General features: G+C 39.0%; 1 protein-coding gene across 1 annotated transcript in view; it reads left to right on the top strand.

Annotated features, from left to right (window-relative positions):
• Positions 1 to 19,904, top strand: part of RIT2 (Ras like without CAAX 2) — a 269,115-nt gene that overhangs the window by 130,847 nt on the left and 118,364 nt on the right. The window contains exon 4 of the mRNA XM_075066825.1: positions 16,143 to 16,334. Within this exon, the coding sequence (XP_074922926.1) occupies positions 16,143 to 16,334 (192 nt within the window). The remainder of the gene's footprint in view (positions 1 to 16,142; positions 16,335 to 19,904) is intronic.

Here is a 19,904-nt window from a genome sequence, read left to right as displayed (position 1 = left end):
CAATTTTGCATGTCCAAATGGTGTATTTTTAAATGCAGTTGATGCAGCAGACTATTTTCCAGACTGAAAAACTGGCCTTAAAGTGCTAAGGGATATCATTTAAGGGAGAATTTCCTTTGTCTAGAGCAGTTTGTGTTTTAATTCATTTGAGACAGGGATTTCCAACCTGACAACAACAGTACAGTCTGTACTGAAATCTGTCTATCAAATTGCTAGCAAATCACAAGACATGTTTATTCCGCCAGCCTCCAAGAGTAAGAGTTTTACCCCCTGCTTCAAGCTTTGGAGAGGATACCATATTAACCCAAGAGCTCTTCAGATAAACACAGTTTTCCAGACTAAACATCATAGTCTGATGACTCACTCGGATGGTTATCTGTGATCCTTCTAGTTATTCTCAAAACATGTTGCTCTGTAATCCTGAATCAGTGCTCGTCGAGTTCCAAACCAAGCTACTGAAGCTTATCTAAAGGAAATTTAAAATGCAGCTGTGGCAGTAATTATATTTTAATGGGCCTTTAGAGCTTATTCTTTTGTGGAGAAAATAACTTTAATGCACATTCTCTTATATACTGTAATGTGTAAATGAAATATTCCTATTTTTAAAGACACTGTATTAGTGAGCTAAACTGTGAACGTTATTAACTCAATGTGCTAAGTGAATAGCATGAATTTAATTTTCTTTTTATATCTATTTGTTAGGCAGGTTGTTGCCAGCATTCAGAAAAAAAATCAGACCATGATCCTGAATGCTTTATTGAATTCCTTATCACGGCAAACTACTCTATATTTTGACACTCAGTCTTGCAGACAGAGACAAAATCCGTGTCATCACTACCTCACTTTGTTTCCAAAGCTGCAAATTTGGGAGAAGCATTTGAGGTTTGGGAAAGGTATTAAACAAAGATATTCTGGCAAATCATAGACTCAGTGACAATAATAGATCATAACAGTAGAGGGCTTTTTCTTGTTCAATTATAATCTATGGCAAGGCTTTCACTGACTTCAGTGGGAGAAGTGCCTATGTTGTGTAAGGATAATTTGTCTAGCTGGAGCAGGTGTTTGCGAGCTAAGATTTCTTTGTTATTTCCTGTCTCTGTAATCAAAGGAATCACAGCATAACCAAGGGTGTCACTTTACCTTTCTACACCTGTTTACCCCTCTGTCAGGTGAAATATATGGCTGTAAGAAGCAGATATTGACTTATGGTGAATATCAGAGTTTACTGATGCCAGAGGTGCTGATGTCCCTGCTCATCTCCCCCGCAAAAAATCATATCACCGTGGCACCAGTGGGATGACCCAAGGTATCACTGTGATCTGACGCATGTCTTATAGTAGCCAGTATTTCTACCACTCCCCTTTCCTGGAGATTCTTATTGCAGGACAAGGCAGATTCTGTTCATGGTTAGAGTTCCATATTAGGGCTGGGTGAAAGTTATCAATTTAAACTCTTTTGCTTAAATATAAAAAAACTTTTTTTCTAAACAAAAATCTCATGGAAAATATGTATTTCATTTGAAATTGGTTTTTTCCCTCAAAACACACAAAAATTAGTAGCTTTGATATATATGGGTTTTCCAAAACAAAACATCAGTTTGTGCTTTTCCCCACAGAGCCACAAGCAAACAGAACCATCACAACAAAAATCCAGAAAATTTCCAAGAAAAAAATGGGGCAAATATTGTTTTTGTTTGTTTCTATTTTTTTTCAGGAAATTACTTACATTTTCCAAACAGTTCCATAATGAGCTTACATCCACCACTACCCAAACTCCCCACTCCTACCCCAGCTCTTACAGCACTACATCATTATGTAGCTCTGACCTTTTAGCGACACCAGTATCCCATTTCTGTTACCAGCATTACCCCTCTGATGAGAGGTGGATATCCTTGGAAGCTGCTTCTCAGTGGAGGAGTAATCAGTGACATGGGTATATGCTAAATACAAATTGCTTTATTTACACATATATACTAGACATGGCCACAAATAGCAGACAGGCAATCCCATATTTCAGAAGACTCATTCCAGACACCAATATCTGCTGCTCAGGAACCAACTCTGCACTGGCAACTGATTGCAGCATGAGAAAATCTTCTTGCTGCTTGGAACAGCATTCTCAGAACAGAACCTCGAGACTTAAACTCACAATAGTGAAGCACTTCTTCCCAGAGTAAAAACATGCTTACACACTCAGATCATGTGTAACAGTACTGTCATAACAGAAGAAATACTTGACCAAGTGTATGACCTCTGGCAGAAAGTGGGGTTGTGAGCACCTTGCAGGCTTTGGATCAATGGGAGTGTAAAAGTGTGTTGGTGCAAGGCAACCAAGGCTCAGAAAAAGCTTGCAGTGTTTCATGCCGCACTATAGCCACTGGATTGGCTGATGGGGGCTCCAAAGTAGGCTGCAAGGAAAAGAGGGGGCTATTCAAGCAAAAAGGTATCGAGGTGCCAGTGATGAATTACTTAACAGTGGCACTGGAACAATTTGTATAGTGGGGGGTTCTGAGAGCCATTGAACCAAACTGTAAACCCTGAATATGATTAAACCCACTTCAAGCCAGAGGGTGCAGCAGCACCCCCACATCCCTAGTTCCAGCACCTATGGGTATCTATTCATGTCTTATCTGAACTGCCCAAACCTTATAACATGCCAGATTGCACTAGGAATCTCACACAAAAAGGCTTTTTAAAGAGATTTTTGGTATTTTCCATTTCATGATCATGGGAACCGGAAGAAACAGAAGCTCTCTTTCAGGATACAGTATTCCAGCACTTTGGCTTCTGTTCTCAAGCAGACCCAAGAAGAGAGGTGCAACCAAATGAAATTAACAAACATCAGCAAATGTTTCAGCTCGAGTTTTCATTGCATATTCATGCTGGTAAATATTTTAATTGACTCAACTCATTTCAACTATTTTTTTCAGGCTCTGGGAAATCCTGACTTGGCCAATGCAACTGTTGTGTATGAAAACATTCCAAAGGAGAAAGGAAGGGCAAAAGAGGAATTATTTCAAGAAAATTATTAATGCAATATGGAATCTTTATTATACCAGATATATTTCAGATTTGTATCTCTCTTGCTTCCTCCAGCTCAGATAGATTTTCTCTCCTGCTTTCATTAGGGAGTGATAGCTAATGAGAATATATTATTGCCACAGCAGTTTTATATAATTACCAGAACAGCGTGAGGACACAAAACAAACTTTGCTCAGCAAGTGCTTCCTTGAAAGAACAAAAGTTCATCTGCAGATATACTGACTGCACCTATACAAGAATTTAGATCTGTTTATCATTCTGATCTCCTTTAACTTCTGCCTATTAGCTGCAAATTAGCATCTGACCCCTATTTTAAGGTAGAGGGAGAAAAGGAAAACGGCATGAGATTTTTCTCATGGCATGTCCCCCAAATTGTTCTGACAGAGGCAAGGCTGTGAAACTTTGTCAAACCCCTGAGTAGAGGGATGAACAGAAGAAGATCATACTCATAGATAACAAGATAGATAATTTAGATGAGAGGAGATTCAGACCACAGTATCTATTTCCTGTGGGCCTAATTAGTACAAGATGAAATCAAATAAGAATGGTAGCACTGGACACCTACTTTGCACTGGTGTAAACTATTACACATGGTGTAAGGGCAAAGGGAAAATCAGGCCATTTGTGTCATAGAATCATACCAGACCTTTATGCTGTGATCAACACAAAATCAATACAACCTAAAGAAAAGCTATTTCTTCTTCTTTATATTGAAAGTTTTATTCACAATTCACAACTATTATGATTTGTAGAACACTACTGGTGTCCAAGCCTCAGCAAAATGCTCAGCTAAATTTCAGTGACTGGAATTTCAATATGTGTGATGACGACATGCTGTAAGAGACAAAGAAAAGCCCAGCTTGGTATTCAAACTCCAAGTTAGGTTTGCAGCTCGATGGGGAGAACAATCATCTCTTCGGATTTGTAAAGTAAGCAAACTGGATGTGGAAGTCACCACAAGGCAGTAAATATGCAAGCCCAGAATGTCATTCTGAGTCACTTATCAGAACATCAATGTGTCGATTCCATGGCCTCCTGTTTTACCTTTGCTGAGCCACACTGGGGAAAATAGTAAGTTTGTGTTTCTTGTGTGAGCTGACATGGACTTGTTCTAATCCCTGCTGAGCCTTTGCCTGCCAGCTGCAGTCATTATATCCACACTTCTGTTATTCTGCTGTTTACTAAAATATATTTACTGTGCAGTTAATTCCTTCTCTTTACCACTTATGATGTATTTTTGTGATAAAAGATGAAAATCTGTTTTTTTCTTGCCTGAATACAAATTAGGATGGAGGGAAGTGTTTTATGGCATGCAATAAATGAAATGCACCTGGGGTGTTTCGAGATAGTTAACAATGAAGCTTTCTTCAGTGAATGCATTTAAGGGAAAATTATAAAAGTGTTTATTCCCAAGCAAGAAACCATTAGAATTAACATGAAAGCAAAAGACAGTTCACTGAGCTGGGGACTTTTGCTTCAAGGTGTTTTATTGCTAGTGTGGAGAATTGATTTAATGCTTCCAATCCTGTTTTGGGGTGAATGGAAAGCCTGTGTTGACTCCCAGATGAGAGATTGTATATTTTCATTATTGAGTATGACAGGGAAGTTTGCCACTTTAAGAAAAGTTTGATTAATACATCTCCACTTGCAGCATAGGTGCAGCAAATTGGTGAATGATAGTCACCTGAGGCCAGGAAACAGAGTAAAACCAGGAACCTTGGTGCAAAGAAGCTAACTCTGGAATGGAGAGCTGAATGCTAGAGCTGGTTAGTTAGTAGCCTCTTTAGTAGACAAAAGGGCTGCTGTCATGCTGTTTTGGGATTTCTGTTATTTTTTGTAGGGCTTTGTTCTGCTTCTCTGCTCTATTGTGGGAAGGATCCTTGTTATTTTTTTCATCCTTACTGATTGGGAGCATCATTGTTTATAAGCCAGCATGGCTGTTCAGTCTCCCTGATACTGAGCAACATGAAGTAAAATATTTGCGAAACAAAAATGTTTTTCTATCGGTTACTGGGACAGCACAACCAGAAATAAACTAGATTTATCAAGATGTAAGTAAAGACACCATTGTTTGAAAGAGCACCCCTGCTAATGGTTAGTGGGGCTTATTTCAGCAGGGTTTCCGTGGCTGGAAACTCTAAAAGGAGGAGGGGGAGAGGAGGTGGTGATAATTGGAAAGTAAGGATGAGCCTGGGCTGGAAACCTCAAACGTAGATTCTGATCCATATCCTTAACTTCCCAAGTTGAAAGGTATTTGGATCTGGTGTTTCAGTTCAGGCTTATATCTAGTGCAGGCACATGTGATCAAAAGAGACCATGGATCATTGCTTCCCCCATGTCTGCCCCTACTATATCCCCCAAACCCCCATAGCCCTAACCCTACCATGGTTTAAATAGAAAAGAGTCTAATCAAGACCACAAGCTATAATAAGTGTAAACAGATTTGGACTCTACATAATGTCTCAGAATTTTTTTTTCATTTTGATTTAAGCTGTTACTAATGCCCTGATGCTGTGGTAATGGATGTGGTATAAGACCCTCTAGAGAGAGAGAGCCAAAACCTCAATGTCTCTGGATTCATTCTGTCCTAATATTGATGTCTATTTTCCTTTAAGGCTTCTGAAGTTTGAAAGTCCTTCAGGTATTTATAGAAGCTTAGTCTGCATAGCCAGGATGAGGGACAAGTGCACTATACTGAGGGAAAAACAAGAACTCATGTCCCTGCACTGCTGCCCATTTCTAGACCCAAACATGACCCATCCTTTATAGAAGTCTAAAGTGCTACCGGGTTCTAGCAGGGATGAGAAGGCCAGGAAAACATTGGGCAGAATGATGTAACAGAAACCTCAAGAGGGAACCTATTTACCTGAGATTTGTTGCCCTTTTTTCCGCAGATTCAGGAGATTTGGGTACACTTTGGGTATTTATCCAATTAGAAGCTGAACTTCCAACAATTGGAGGCTCACCTGTTATTTATCTGGATCTGAAATAAGGCAACTTACTTGCCTCTTATTTCAATTGCCTCTGAAATTAATCATTGGGTGAAATTCTATGGCCAGTATTATACAGGGGACAAAGGGTCATAATGGTCCCTTCTGCCTTTAAAACCTCATTTATACTAAGGCACGTCTACACTGCTTTGGCCTCCTTGCTCTGTTTGTGTATAGTGGCACTTTTTAATTTCAGCACTTTGGCCAGCTCCATTAATTGTGCTCTTCATGGTCTGGAGGAAAAATACATGTCTCTTGTATTATGCATATATCATTTGAAAAGCTAGAGAGTCTCTGCTTCAATAGCTCTATTAATTTTCTTCTTTGAGAGCAAGAAACGTGCTCAATGGAATGTGTGCGAGAGAGAGAAACCTACCCCATGAACTGCAAGGGGTGGTTTTAGCTGAACTTGTCTGTTACATTACAAGCCACAAAAGTTCATTTCTGCTATTACTTACCCCAGTTTTACGTTGCTTTAGCCTCATTGATTTAAGAGAACCATACCACAGACCTTACAAAATGTCACCAGAACTAATTTCAGGTTTAAAATTCTTCACTGGGAACAAATATTATTTTGCATGATCGCTTTGTGCTGTACAACGCCAACCTTTGCAATGGGTTCTTTGCCACCTACACTGCAGACCCAGGGACTGATTCTGATTTACAGTAAGGCCCAGTCACATTGTTTTGACATCCTGTCAAAGCAGTGTAAAGGAGCCTTTAAACAGGTGTAATTTTACTGCCAGAGCAATGTAAAGGAACCTTAGTGTAAATCAATATCAGGCCCCCAGTATTTAAACCATAGCTACTGTTCTGGTTCTGCTCTACATCTGCACTTTTTTCAAATTCTCTCCACTTTCCCTTTCAGATGAGTGGCAGATGGTTTGGTTTGTCTCAGATGGCCTGGTACCTCCTGCTGCAAACTGCTTTTATTCTCTTTGCCTGTACACCAGCTTTTGTTCTTGATCTTCTGAAAGTTTGCTTTGGTAGGAGGAGACAGCAGGAGGAGAAGGGTGAAGTGATAGGGCTTTGATGTTGCTCGGTACTTTTGCAGCTTTGCTTACATTGGCGACTGGTGGCAGATTGATGTGCATTAATCAGTGCAGATGGCATGTGGGTGTAAATGTGCCAATGTATATTCCAGGATTGCCACCTTGACTGTAGTAATGCAAAACATCTGACTGCAATTTCAGCTGGAGACAGAACCTTTTCAGTCTTTCTCACCAAAGCTGCTGTGTGTCAGTTCTTTTGCTGAGTGCTGAAAAAGTGAAATTCACCTGTTTAACCTAGGGATGGTGCAATGCCTTCCCCACCATTAGAATTGTATAGAGGGGAAGCTGTGGAAGAAAGCAGCCATGTAACGAAAAGTTTACATGTCAGCCCTGCACAGACCGACATGGAAGCCTGTGATCAGGTGGGATCCATGGGAATTGTCAGATTCAGCAGCAGGATCTGAATCCAGATCTACTAGGTCCCAGGTGAATGCCCAATTCAGCAGACTATAGCATCAATCTCACTATCTCTGTGTGGCTTAATAAATATTTATATAAGTATACAAAGTAGAACAGTGAAGGATGGTCAGAGCGAGAGAAGATTGGAAGATGTGTTGTGATTCATTCAGTCTTAACTGATGAAGGACCAACAGTCTATGCAGAACAGTTTTAATGGGAGAAAGTGAAAGCAATGCACCCCTGAAACTACAGCCTGGTAGTTATGGTGCTCACCTGGCAGGTGGGACACTTGAATTTAAGTCCCTGCTCCAGAGCTGGGACTCAACCCTGGGTCTCTCATGACCCTGACAAGTGCCGTAATTATTGGAGAACACACTTGTGTTTTGGGTTGACCAAAACTGTTGCCTATAAACTGTTTTCCTGGAAAAAATATTGTCTAGCTTTGTTGCCTGGTAGGCCTCCATAGCTCAAGTAATGATTTTGGACCACTTGCCCCTAGTTTGACTGAACCTGTAATTATTAACACTGACCACCATCTATTTAAATCCTGCCTCCTCTGGGATATGGTCTAGTGGTCCACTTCCTCCTACATCTCAGGCCCAGAGAAATTCCAGGGAGACTAGTCTCTGTGAAAGGAAGGAACAGGAGAAGTTGGGTCTCATTATAAGAGGGAAGAGGTGTTCAGGAAGCACTTGAGAATTTTACCATCAAGGCTTTAGCGGGGTGGTGTATAGAATAATGATCTTAAAATGCATTTTCTGATAAAAGTTCACCTTCACCAAATTAATAACATTCTCACAGAAACTTAAGAAAACATCAGTTTTTGCAAAAGCAAATCTCTGAAGTGAATTTTAAATCAGTACTTTCACATAGTTGTCTTCACAATGCAAGGTCATGCTTTTGATTCCCCCCCACCCATTTGTCATTTGAAGTTTTGTTTTTTTTGTTCTTCCTGTATCCTTCTTGTTCACTTTATCCTTGATTGTTCATTGTCACAGACAGACATACACTGGCTCTTTCCGCAAACCCCCCCTGTGGTGTGTGTGTGTGTTTAATAAATGTGAAAACTTCTTAATAAGAGTGACTCCTGTGGTAATCAGGAAGACAGCTTTGATTAAGAGCATCTGTTAGCAGATTCCCAATTCTAAAGTCAAGCAGAAAACAAGACAAGCAGATACAGAAAGGGGCATTTTTCAGATTAAAGATGGGCTCCCTAAGGAGGTTTTGATCTCTTCCAAGACAGGTACAAGCTAAGATCAGACAAAAATGTATTCAGTGTGGTGCTTGAAACTGTGATGCTTCTATGTGTTGCACCTTTAAATTTCTAAGAGCTCAGCTTCTGTGGAAGCAGTGATTTTGTTCTCAGAGTTGCTACAGTATGTAATAAAGGAGCAAAATATTCTGTACTGTCTTGGAGATTGCTTTTGATCTGTCTTCTCTTATTTAACCCCTGGTAGTGTGCCCTACTGAATAAAGCCCTGGACTGAGATTAAGGAGTCCTTGGTGCCATTTGTTTGCTGGGTAACAGTGGGGAAGTCACTTCCCCTCATTCTGACTTGGTTTCCTAGTCTATAAAATGATATTGACCTCTGTGAGATCTGTTGAAGAGAAGAGCTAGGTATTATACTAATTATTTTTTTAATTTGGAAGTATACATTTTGATTTGTTTATACCAACATAAGAAAGGGGATCTTTTCCATGCTGGGTTGATCTCCTGAGAATGAAGCACGGGCAGGTATCATTTACTTTTTTTTTAGTTTTCAGCCTATTTCTTTTTCTTTTATATTTCCCAAGAGATAATGACCATATTGGTCAGTAAATAACTTGCAGGTCTGTTGGAATGTTTAAAACATTCTTCCAAAATATATTTGCATGCTAAGAAATTGAAAATAAAACTGCCTATTCCTATATCTTATATTAGAGAAAGGTAGGAGAGATGTCCTGGAGGCCAAATTTAAGCTTCTAGGTAAGATATTGAAGTTCAGGGCCTCCATGGCAGTGTGCTCCGAAGTGCTTCCAATTCCACCTGCAGGACCAGGTAGATAGGCTGAACTGCAATGTCTCAATGCATGGATGAGATGATGTAGGGAGGAAGGTTTTAGGTTTATTAGGAACTGGGGAACCTTTTGAGAAAGGAGGAATATTTGAGCTCCACTTAAACCAAAGTGGAACCACATTTCCGGTATATAAAATTTAAAAAAAGTGTGTAGAGGAAATTTTAAACTAAGGGCTGGGAGAAAGGCAACAGGTATAGAGAAGCACATGGCTGGGACAGAGAAGTCCCTTAGGGAAGGATATATTAACAGTGATTTCCTATATCCTTGTAAAGAGGAGAGGATAGAAGCTGATAAAGTTCAGGCAGGAGCTGAAGAGAATCAGTCAAATAAAAGAGTCTATTCAATTACATCACATGAAGGTAGGCTACTGAATACTGATACATTTTATAAATGCTTATATACAAATGCAAGAAGTCTAAATAGTAAGATGGGTGAATTTGAGTGCTGGTATTAATTGAGAATATTGGTATAATAGGCATCACAGAAACTTGGAGAAATTATGATAGTCAATGGACCATGATAATACCAGAGCACAAAATATATAAGCATGACAGAATGCCATTCCCCTACCAGCACAACCTACTATGTGAAAGAATGTATACAGCCAAATATAGTGTAAATCAACTTGTATCACAGAATCTCTAGGGATAGACGTTCCTATGCTTGAACAATAATTGTATAGCAGAAGGAATATACTACTAACCACCTAACCAGGAAAATGATGGTGATGATGAAATGCTCAGGGACATTAGAGAGGTTATAAAAATAGAAAAATCAATAATGGGGAAACCTGCAGAGAACAAAATTCTAGACACCGTGAATGTCCAGAAATTTCTTGATGCAGCTAGTCCTGGAAACTCCAAGGGGCGGGGTAATTCTTGATTTTAGTCCTAAATGGAACACAGGATCTGGTCCAAGAGATGACTATAGCTGAACTGCTTGGTAATAGCAACCATAATGTAACTAAACTTAACATCTTTTTGCAGGGGGAAATACCAAAGAAGCCAGCAACTGTAGCATTTAACTTCAAAAAAGGGAACCATACAAAAATGAGAAAGCTAGTTAAACAGCATTTAAAAGGAACAGTAACAAGTAAAATGCCTGTAAGTTGCATGGAAACTCGTTAAGACCTCACAATAGAGACTCAAATTAACTATATACCCCAAATAAAAAAATAGCAAGAGCGCCAAAAAAATGCCACCATGGCTAACCAACAAAATAAAAGAGGTGGTTAGAGGCAAAAAGGCAAACTTCAATTTTTAAAGTCAAATCTTATTGAGGAAAATAGAAATGAGCATAAACTCTGGCAAGTCAAGTGGAAAAGTATAGCTAGGTCTGCCAAAAAAGAATTTGAAGAGCAACTAGCAAAATACATGAAATAATTAAAAAATTAAGTACATCAGAAGAAAGAAACCTCAGTGAGGGCAATAAATGATCAAGGTGCTAAACGAGCACTCAAGGAAGACAAGAACACTGTGGGGAAGGTAAATGAATTTTTTGCACTGGCCTTCACCACAGAAGATGAGAAGGAGATTCCCATACTAGACCCAATCTTTTTAGGTGACAAATGTGAGGAATCATCCCAGATTGAGATATCAAAGAAAGTTTTGGAACAAACTGATAAATTTAACAAGTAAGAAGTAATGAGGACCAGATGGTATTCACCCAAGAATTCTGAGGAAACTCCAATATGAAATTACAGAGCTACTAAGTGAGGTATGTAACCTATTGCTTAAATCAACCTTAAATCAGATGACTGGAGGAAGCAAATGTAACATCATTTTTTAAAAAGGCTCCAGAGATGATAGTGGCAAATACAGGCTGGTAAGCCTAGCTTTAGTACCAGGAAAATTGGTTGAAACTATAGTAAAGAACAGAATTACCAGACATATAGATGAACATGATTTGTTGGGGAAGAGTCAACATAGTTTTTGTAAAGGGAAATCATGCCTCACCAATTTATTAGAATTCTCTGAGGGGATCAACAAATAGGGATAAGCGTGATGCAGTGGATATAGTATAACTGAACTTTCAGAAAGTCTTTGAAAAGGTCCCTAACCGAAGGCTCGTAAGCAAAATAAGCAGTCAGGGGATAAGACAGAAGGTCCTCTCATGGATCAGTAACAGGTTAAAAGACATGAAAGAAAGTGTAAGGATAAATGGTCAATTTTCACAGTGGATTTAGACAAATAGCAGAAAACCCCAGGATCTGTACTTGGACATATGCTGTTCAACATATTCATAAATAATCTTGGAAAAGGGGTAAACAATGAGGTGGCAAAGCTGTCAGATCATACAAAATTATACAAGATAGTTAAGTCCAAAGCATACTTCAAAGACTTTACAAGGGATCTCACAAAATTGAGTGACTGGACAACAAAATGGCGGATGAAATTCAGTGTTAAATGCAAGGTAGAGCACATTGGAAAACAATCTCAACTATGCATACAAAATGATGGGGTATAAATTAGCTGTTACCTCAAGAAAGAGATCTTGGAGTCATTGTGGATAGTTTTCTAAAAACACCTGCAACATACAGCAGCAATGAAAAAGCTAACAATGTTAGGAACCATTAGGAAAGAGATAAGACAGTAAATATCATATTGCAGCTATATAAATCCATGGTATACCCACATCTTGAATACCGCTTGTAATTCTGGTTGCTACATCTCAGAGAAAAGATATTAGAATTGGAAAAGGTATAGAGAAGGGCAACAAAGTTTAGGTGTGTGGAAAAGCTTTCATATGAGGAAAGATTAAAATGATTGGGACTGTTGAGCTTGGGTAAAAGAGAAGACGGAGGAAGAATATTATAAAGGTCTATAAAATCATGAATGGCATGGAGAAAGAAAATAAGGAAGTGTTATTTATCCTTTCATATAAATACAAGAACTAGAGGTTACCAATGAAATTATTAGGCAGCAGGTTTAAAACTAACAAAAGGAAGTACTACTTCATGAAACTTATTGCCAGGGGATGTTGTGAAGTCCAAAAGTATAACAGGGTTTTAAAGTTCATAGAGGGATGGTCCATCAATCGCTATTAGCCAAGATGGTCATGGACACAACCCCATGCTCTGGGTGTCCCTCAACTTCTGACAGCTAGATGTTGGGGGATTGGGTGACAGAGAGTGGATCACTTAATAGTTGTGCTGTTCTATTCATTCCCTCTGAAGCATCTGGCACTGGCCACTATCAGAAGACCAGATGGACCAGAAATATGACAAAAATTATTAGATTGGATACGATCTGAGATCCATCTAGTTCAATATCCTGTCTATGGCAGTGTTCGGTACTACATGTTTCAAAGGAATGTGCAAGAAGTCCTAGACTATTCCATTATGGTGTAGCTTATCCAGAGGGAATTTTTCTTCCTTGACTTCATTAGTTATAAAGTGGTTTGAAGCATGAGGGTTTATATCTATATGTTCTTCCTCGTCCCCCACTCCCCAATCCAATCTACTGTGTGAAAATTAAAGGAAAATCATGTGGTGTTCTTTGAAATTTAGAAAAGTTTTGGTTCTGTTTCTAGCTGTACCACTTCACTTTTAGTTGGACCACTACTATTTTACCTGGACCACTTCTCTCATTCCAAATAGGAAATCATTTGAAATGGAATTACTTTCCTATTGTATTTTTCAATACGCTCCTAGTTATAGTACATACATATTAGAACTGATGTCAAGCTGCAAATCATGACAAATCTTCAGTTTGATTCTGTGAATTCTGAGATATGTGACTTCCTCTAGTTTCCTCTGTTTTGCACGTATCCATGTGGAAATGTTCAATATTTTTTTCGTCATTGATAACAAATGGCATCACTAATGTTCCTGGAAAAATTAACCAACAAAACATATTTACAGCAGAAATCATTAAAGAGGTATTAGCATTCAGGATGTACAAAACAGTGTATTGTTATCTAGTTTATAAATGAATAAAGGAAAATACTGAATAGTTGTAACGGCTTCAGGATCTACAAAGTTTAGATCTTGATCCATCTCTGCATTTTTGCAAATTCCAGACCTGTTGGAATGCAAGATTTTGAACTTTTCCATTGTAGAGATGGAGTAAGTAATGGATATTGGATCTAGACTTGAATTAAAACTTCATCAGTGTCTCCAGGAGATTAGATATAGGTTTTGATTTTGTCCCAATTTTAGTAAAATTTAGCACTGGACTATTATGGAGTATCATAAATTACCTGTGACCCAAAATGTATATACTGTTTTATATTCAGGTCCAGAAGATGTTTCTAATATCAGGATTCTGAGTGACTAGGCAGAATTAAAGGAAACCAATAGGAAAATCTAAGAAAGGTCTCTTTGTTTTTAACGTAGTCCTTGCATCCATAATGAGCAGCCATGCCAAAGGGGAGAAGAAGGTATGTGGAAACTAGCATCCAAAATCCAAAAGAAACTGCAAATTAACATATGGACTGCCCCAATCCAATTTGCATAGAACAATTAATGCATGCTAAAATGGATCACTGCAAGCACAAAAGGTGTTTTGGCAGTTAGTACAACACATATACCTGCAGTAACATGTCAGAATAAGCACAATAAACTAATTTGTATTCTTTAAGTCATAACTTTGCTGTACTGCCATGTCTCGAAACAAAGGGCAGAAGAGAGGATGTAGAAAAACAGGCTTTGAGAAAATACATGGAATGAGTGAGTGACAGCAGCAAACTTGCCTTGCTGAATAATCATCCTGAATAAAGCACTCCAGGCCCAGACCCTTTCTGGTTGAAGTCATTGGGAAATTTTGCCATCAACATCAATGGAAGCAAGACTAAAGCCTATGGTTTGATTCAAGTTCTGCTCCTAGATGTGCATGGCAGCTCCCACAGCTCAACTGGGATTTCACTTGTATACTACAATGTACTCCTGTTTATTGAAAAATCTATTACCAAACCTCCATTTTCTGAATCCCTTCCCTGTCCCAAGCCTGAGATTCATAGAGGACAAGGAAGGGATTCAGGTAATGTGAAGGTTTGGATAATAGAGCAGAGATCTCCAGGTCAGGACTGAGAGGAGGATGAGTCCCCAGCCATGGGGGAGGTCACTCTGCTGCTGAATGGCTCCTGTGTGGTGTACAAAGCCTTCTGCAGCCCACCATGTCTTGAGAGTGAGTGAGCTGGGCCATCATAGTGGAACTTTTTACAATATATAATATCTAATGGTTTTACAATATCTTGGAAGGAAATTCCAGATTTTGACAAGTTCTAGTAAATTTGACACAGTATTTCACCAAAAAGCTACCTATTAATCTGCTAGTCTGGAAGTAAGTGTATGAGCTTTTCCTATGTGGAGATTAAGTATTCTGAAATATGTGAGAAAGTCCTTGATTAAAGGATGGATCACAATAATGGATAATGGTCAACAGGTATAGAGCCATCAATTGTGGATGAAGGTAATCCATATGGACTAGATGAATACCTTAGAGATGCATAATGGTGATAATTTTAAAGGGACATAAGGGTTTTAGGTGCACAGTTTCCACTGAATTTCAGTGAGAGTTACAGACCTTCCTCCCTTAAGCTACTTTGAAAATCCTAATTTAAATTCTCAGGTGGGTAAAAGGTTCAGCTTACAGAGGTTCTCCAACATTTATAGGTATATTCTAAACTTTATCAGAGCCTCTTGAGTACGGAAATCTCATGAGAACAGGTTCTGTCATGAGAATTCTCATTTGGACCAACTGTTGTCGTAGGATTTGGGGTCCTTTCTCTTTTATTCCAGGCTGTGATCAAGAAGAACAAAGGCACTTGAAAATGAAAGTTGTTTAAAAAAAAACAAAACAATTTTGGGTGGAAATAATTATATCTAGTTTTTGAAAGACAATGCTTAAGATTTTCCAAATGTTATACTCTCAGTTCATACCCATTAATTCAACAGGAGCAAGACCAAGGCATATGGTTCTTAACCAAAAGCTATCTTTTAAAAATGCTAATGTGGCAAAAAAAAGTTCCCATTGAGTTTGGGGTAGATTTTTGGAACACTTTTTATTTTATTCAAAGAAGCTCACCCATCTTTAGTGATAGTGTCCCACACTGGAATGGAAACTGGTGCCTTTTGAGGTGCTAGATGAAGAATAGAAGTTTTCATATGTATGTATTATGTATGTTTTTCTTGTGTCAGGTCTTCTAGAGACTAATCCAAAGTTCACTCAAGTCAACGGGACATGACAGGACTCTGGATCAAGTCTACAGACAGGAGACTGGTCTAAAATTGCTGTCTTTAGGTAATAATGTCCAGGTGCTCTTCACTTCTGATCTGTCGGTATCCAATGTGTAGTAAGTATACACCAACATACAGATATCATGGAAGAAGCTAGAAAAACATGAGACTAAGAAATATCAGGAATCAATATAAGACTGCTTATCTGTGAAAAAGAAATTGCCTAAGGAAAAACTAGGAGGTGAATTACCCAGAGACAAATTGCTGTCTTTGTCCCTGGAGGAAGACTAAATTTTGCTAAGCACTAGTTAAACAAGTAAACAATCAATCTAAAATTACCCTAGAAGAACTCTCACCACGTCCATTATTTATAGGCGGATTATTTTGTTTACTAAATTATAGAGCATGTCATTCTTACTCTGCAGGCAGAATTCACAGCCATGAGGGACCAATATATGCGAGGTGGAGAGGGTTTCATTATCTGCTATTCCATCACAGACCGCCAATCCTTTCAGGAAGCTGCAGAGTTTAAGGAGCTCATTTATCGTGTCCGGCACACTTATGACATCCCATTGGTGCTGGTAGGAAACAAAATAGATCTTGAGGAGTTCAGGCAGGTAAGTGAAGTTTCTTCCTGCTCTTTTTCCTCTGCTATGTTAGGAGTTTATGCAGCAGGTGCCATGTGGTACTGTTGAGAATTATTGACCCAGAATAGGCCTGGATCAAAGAGCAATGCACCAGGATGGTTAATAAATTAAGGTAAATATTACAGTTCATTTGTATAACCCTTTTCTATTTAAAGGACCCTAATCCACTCATATCCACAGCTAGCAGGTTTTGTAAATTGATATTTGCCCTGAAATCTACTGACGTATCAAACAAGGAAACCCAGGATGCCATTTACACACAGTAGAATTGCACTTTAAATAAATGATGTAACTTGGGTATAGAAAAATATAACAGTTTAAAGTGCTGTCCTCTAGTTCATTAGCATCTGTGTTACATGCATGCCAATCTCCTTTTCACCTTTTAGCATGTCACCCCCATGTGTTCCCTCTTCTTTTCCTTCGAAAACCCAAAGCAACAATAGGAGTGAAATTAGTTTTGGGACTGTGAGAAACATCTAAAGAGTTTACATTTCTTTCCAGATCATTGACTTTCTCCCTAAATCAGACTGAGACAAAAGCCTAACGGTGACAATCCAGCTGTAGCATAATGCTCAGCTTGAGGCCTTGAACAACAGTGTTCTGTGTAACATTCTGTAAAATACATGTAACTCTTGAGGTGCAGTATATAGCGTGGAGGAAGGAATGTGAATTCAATCATTCCACTAAGAATATTCCATTACACATAACAGGACTTCACTACATTAAATTTCTTGATCTAATGATGAATTTTCAGCAAGTCACTACTTGCAATGATATTTGTGTTAGGAAAGATTTTTATTTCCCTCACCCTCTGTCAGACAGCCCCTGCAGTATTGAGGAGGATCAAAGGCCCAGGGAAGTAAAGCAGACACTGGGAGCAGAGGGAAACCTTCCCATAGTTGGGACCCTCCTTCCAGATGGTGTTGGGGTATTCTCTCACTCTGAGGTTACCTCTCTGGGGGAGGGAACTCCAATCACTAGAAAAAGGCAGATGTTAGTAATGGGAGATTCAATCATTAGAAACATAGATAGCTGGGTTTGTGATGACTGGGAGAACTGTATTGTGATTTGCCTGCCTGGTGTGAAGATTGCGGATCTCTCGAGGCACCTAGGTAGACTTATGTGTAGTGCTGGGGAGGAGCCGGTGGTCATGGTACATGTAGGTATCAATGACATAGGGAAGGGTAGGAGACACGTCCTGGAGGCCCAGTTTAGGCTGTGAGGGAAGAGACTGAAATCTAGGACATCTATGGTAGCATTCTCAGAAATGCTCCCAGTTCCATGCACAGGGCCAGGTAGGCAGGCAGAGCTTCAGAGTCTCAATCCATGGATGAGACGATGGTATAGAGAGAGGGTTTTAGATTTATTAGAAACCGGGGAAACTTTTGGGATAGGGGGAGCCTATACAAGAGAGAGAGGCTCTACCTAAACCAAAGTGGAACCAGACTGCTGGCACTAAACATTAAAAAGGTTGCAAAGAAATTTTTAAACTAGAGATGAGGGAAAGCTGACTGAATGCAGAGGAGCAAGTGGATCGGAGAGAGACTTCTCTTAGAGGAGAGTCTATTGATAGAGATTCTCTAGGTTTTAGTTAGGAGGAGGGGATGGAAGAAGATATAGAGGACAGATCAGACAAGAAACATTCACATAAAAAAGAATCTGACACATAGAAAAGGGCAGACAAATAAACAGTGCCAAGTTTTTAAAGTGCTTGTACACAAATGCTAGAAGTCTAAATAATAAGATGGATGAACTAGAGTGCCTCGTGTTAAAGGAGGATATTGATATAATAGGCATCACAGAAACCTGATGGAGTGAGGACAATCAATGGGACACAATCGTTCCAGGGTAAAAAATATAACGGAAGGACAGAACAGGTCGTGCAGGGTGTGGCATATGTGAAAGGAAATATAGAATCAAATGAAGTAAACGTCTTAAGTGAATCCACATGTTCCATAGAATCGCTATGGATAGTAATTTCATGCTTTAATAAAAATATAACATTTAGGGAATCTATTATTGACCACCTGACCAGGACAGTGATAGTGATGATGCAATGCTAAGGGAGATTAGAGAGGCTATCAAAATAAAGAACTCAGTAATAGTGGGGGATTTCAATTATCCCCATATTGACTTGGAACATTTCACTTCAGGATGAAATGCAGAGACAAAATTTCTCAATACTTTAAATGACTGCTTCTTGGAGCAGTTGGCACAGGAACCCACAAGGGGAGATGCAATTCTCAATTTAGTCCTGAGTGGAGCACAGGATCCGGTCCAAGAGGTAACTATAACAGGACCGCCTGGAAATAGTGACCATAATATAATAACTTTTAACATTCCTGTGGTGGGAAGAACACCTCAACAACCCAACACTGTGGCATTTAACTTCAGAAAGGGGAACTATGCAAAAATGAGGGGATTAGTTAAACAGAAATTAAAAGAGTGAAATCCCTGCAAGCTGCATGAACACTTTTCAAAGACACCATAATAGAGGCCCAACTTAAATGTATACCCCAAATTAAAAAAAAACAGCAAAAGATCTCAAAAAGAGCCATTGTGGCTTAACAACCATGTAAAAGAAGCAGTGGGAGATAAAAAGGCATCTTTTAAAAAGTGGAAGTCAAATCCTAGTGAGGTAAATAGAAGGAAGCATAAACACTGCAAAATTAAGTGTAAAAATGTAATAAGAAAAGCCAAAAAGGAGTTTGAAGAACAGCTAGCCAAAAACTCAAAAGGTAATAAAATGTTTTTTAAGTACATCAGAAGCAGGAAGCCTGCTAAACAACCAATGGGGCCCCTGGACGATAGAGATACAAAAGGAGCACTTAAAGATGATACAGTCATTGCAGAGAAACTAAATGAATTCTTTGCTTCAGTCTTCACGGCTGAGGATGTCAGGGAGATTCCTGAACCTGAGCTGTCCTTTGTAGGTGACAAATCTGAGGAATTGTCACAGATTGAAGTGTCACTAGAGGAGGTTTTGGAATTAATTGATAAACTTAACAGTAACAAGTCACCGGGACCAGATGGCATTCACCCAAGAGTTCTGAAAAAACTCAAATGTGAAACTGCGGAACTATTAACTAGCGTTTGTAACCTGTCGTTTAAATCTGCTTCTGTACCCAATGATTGGAAGATAGCTAATGCAATGCCAATATTTTAAAAGGGCTGTAAAGGTGATCCCGGCAACTACAGACCAGTAAGTCTAACGGCAGCACCGGGCAAATTAGTTGAAACAATAGTAAAGAATAAAATTGTCAGACACATAGAAGAACATAAATTGTTGGGCAAAAGTCAACACGATTTCCGTCAAGAGAAATCATGTCTTACTAATCTATTAGAGTTCTTTGAAGGGGTTAACAAACATGTGAACAAAAGAGATCCAGAGGATATAATGTACTTAGATTTCCAGAAAGCCTTTGACAAGGTCCCTCACCAAAGGCTCTTATGTAAATTAAGTTGTCATGAGATAAGAGGGAAGATCCTTTCATAGACTGAGAACTGGTTAAAATACAGGGAACAAAGGGTAGGAATAAA

The sequence above is a fragment of the Chelonoidis abingdonii genome, chromosome 6 (assembly GCF_003597395.2).
Source record: "Chelonoidis abingdonii isolate Lonesome George chromosome 6, CheloAbing_2.0, whole genome shotgun sequence".
NCBI lineage: Eukaryota > Metazoa > Chordata > Testudines > Testudinidae > Chelonoidis > Chelonoidis abingdonii.
This window is presented reverse-complemented; position numbering and strand designations above follow the sequence as displayed.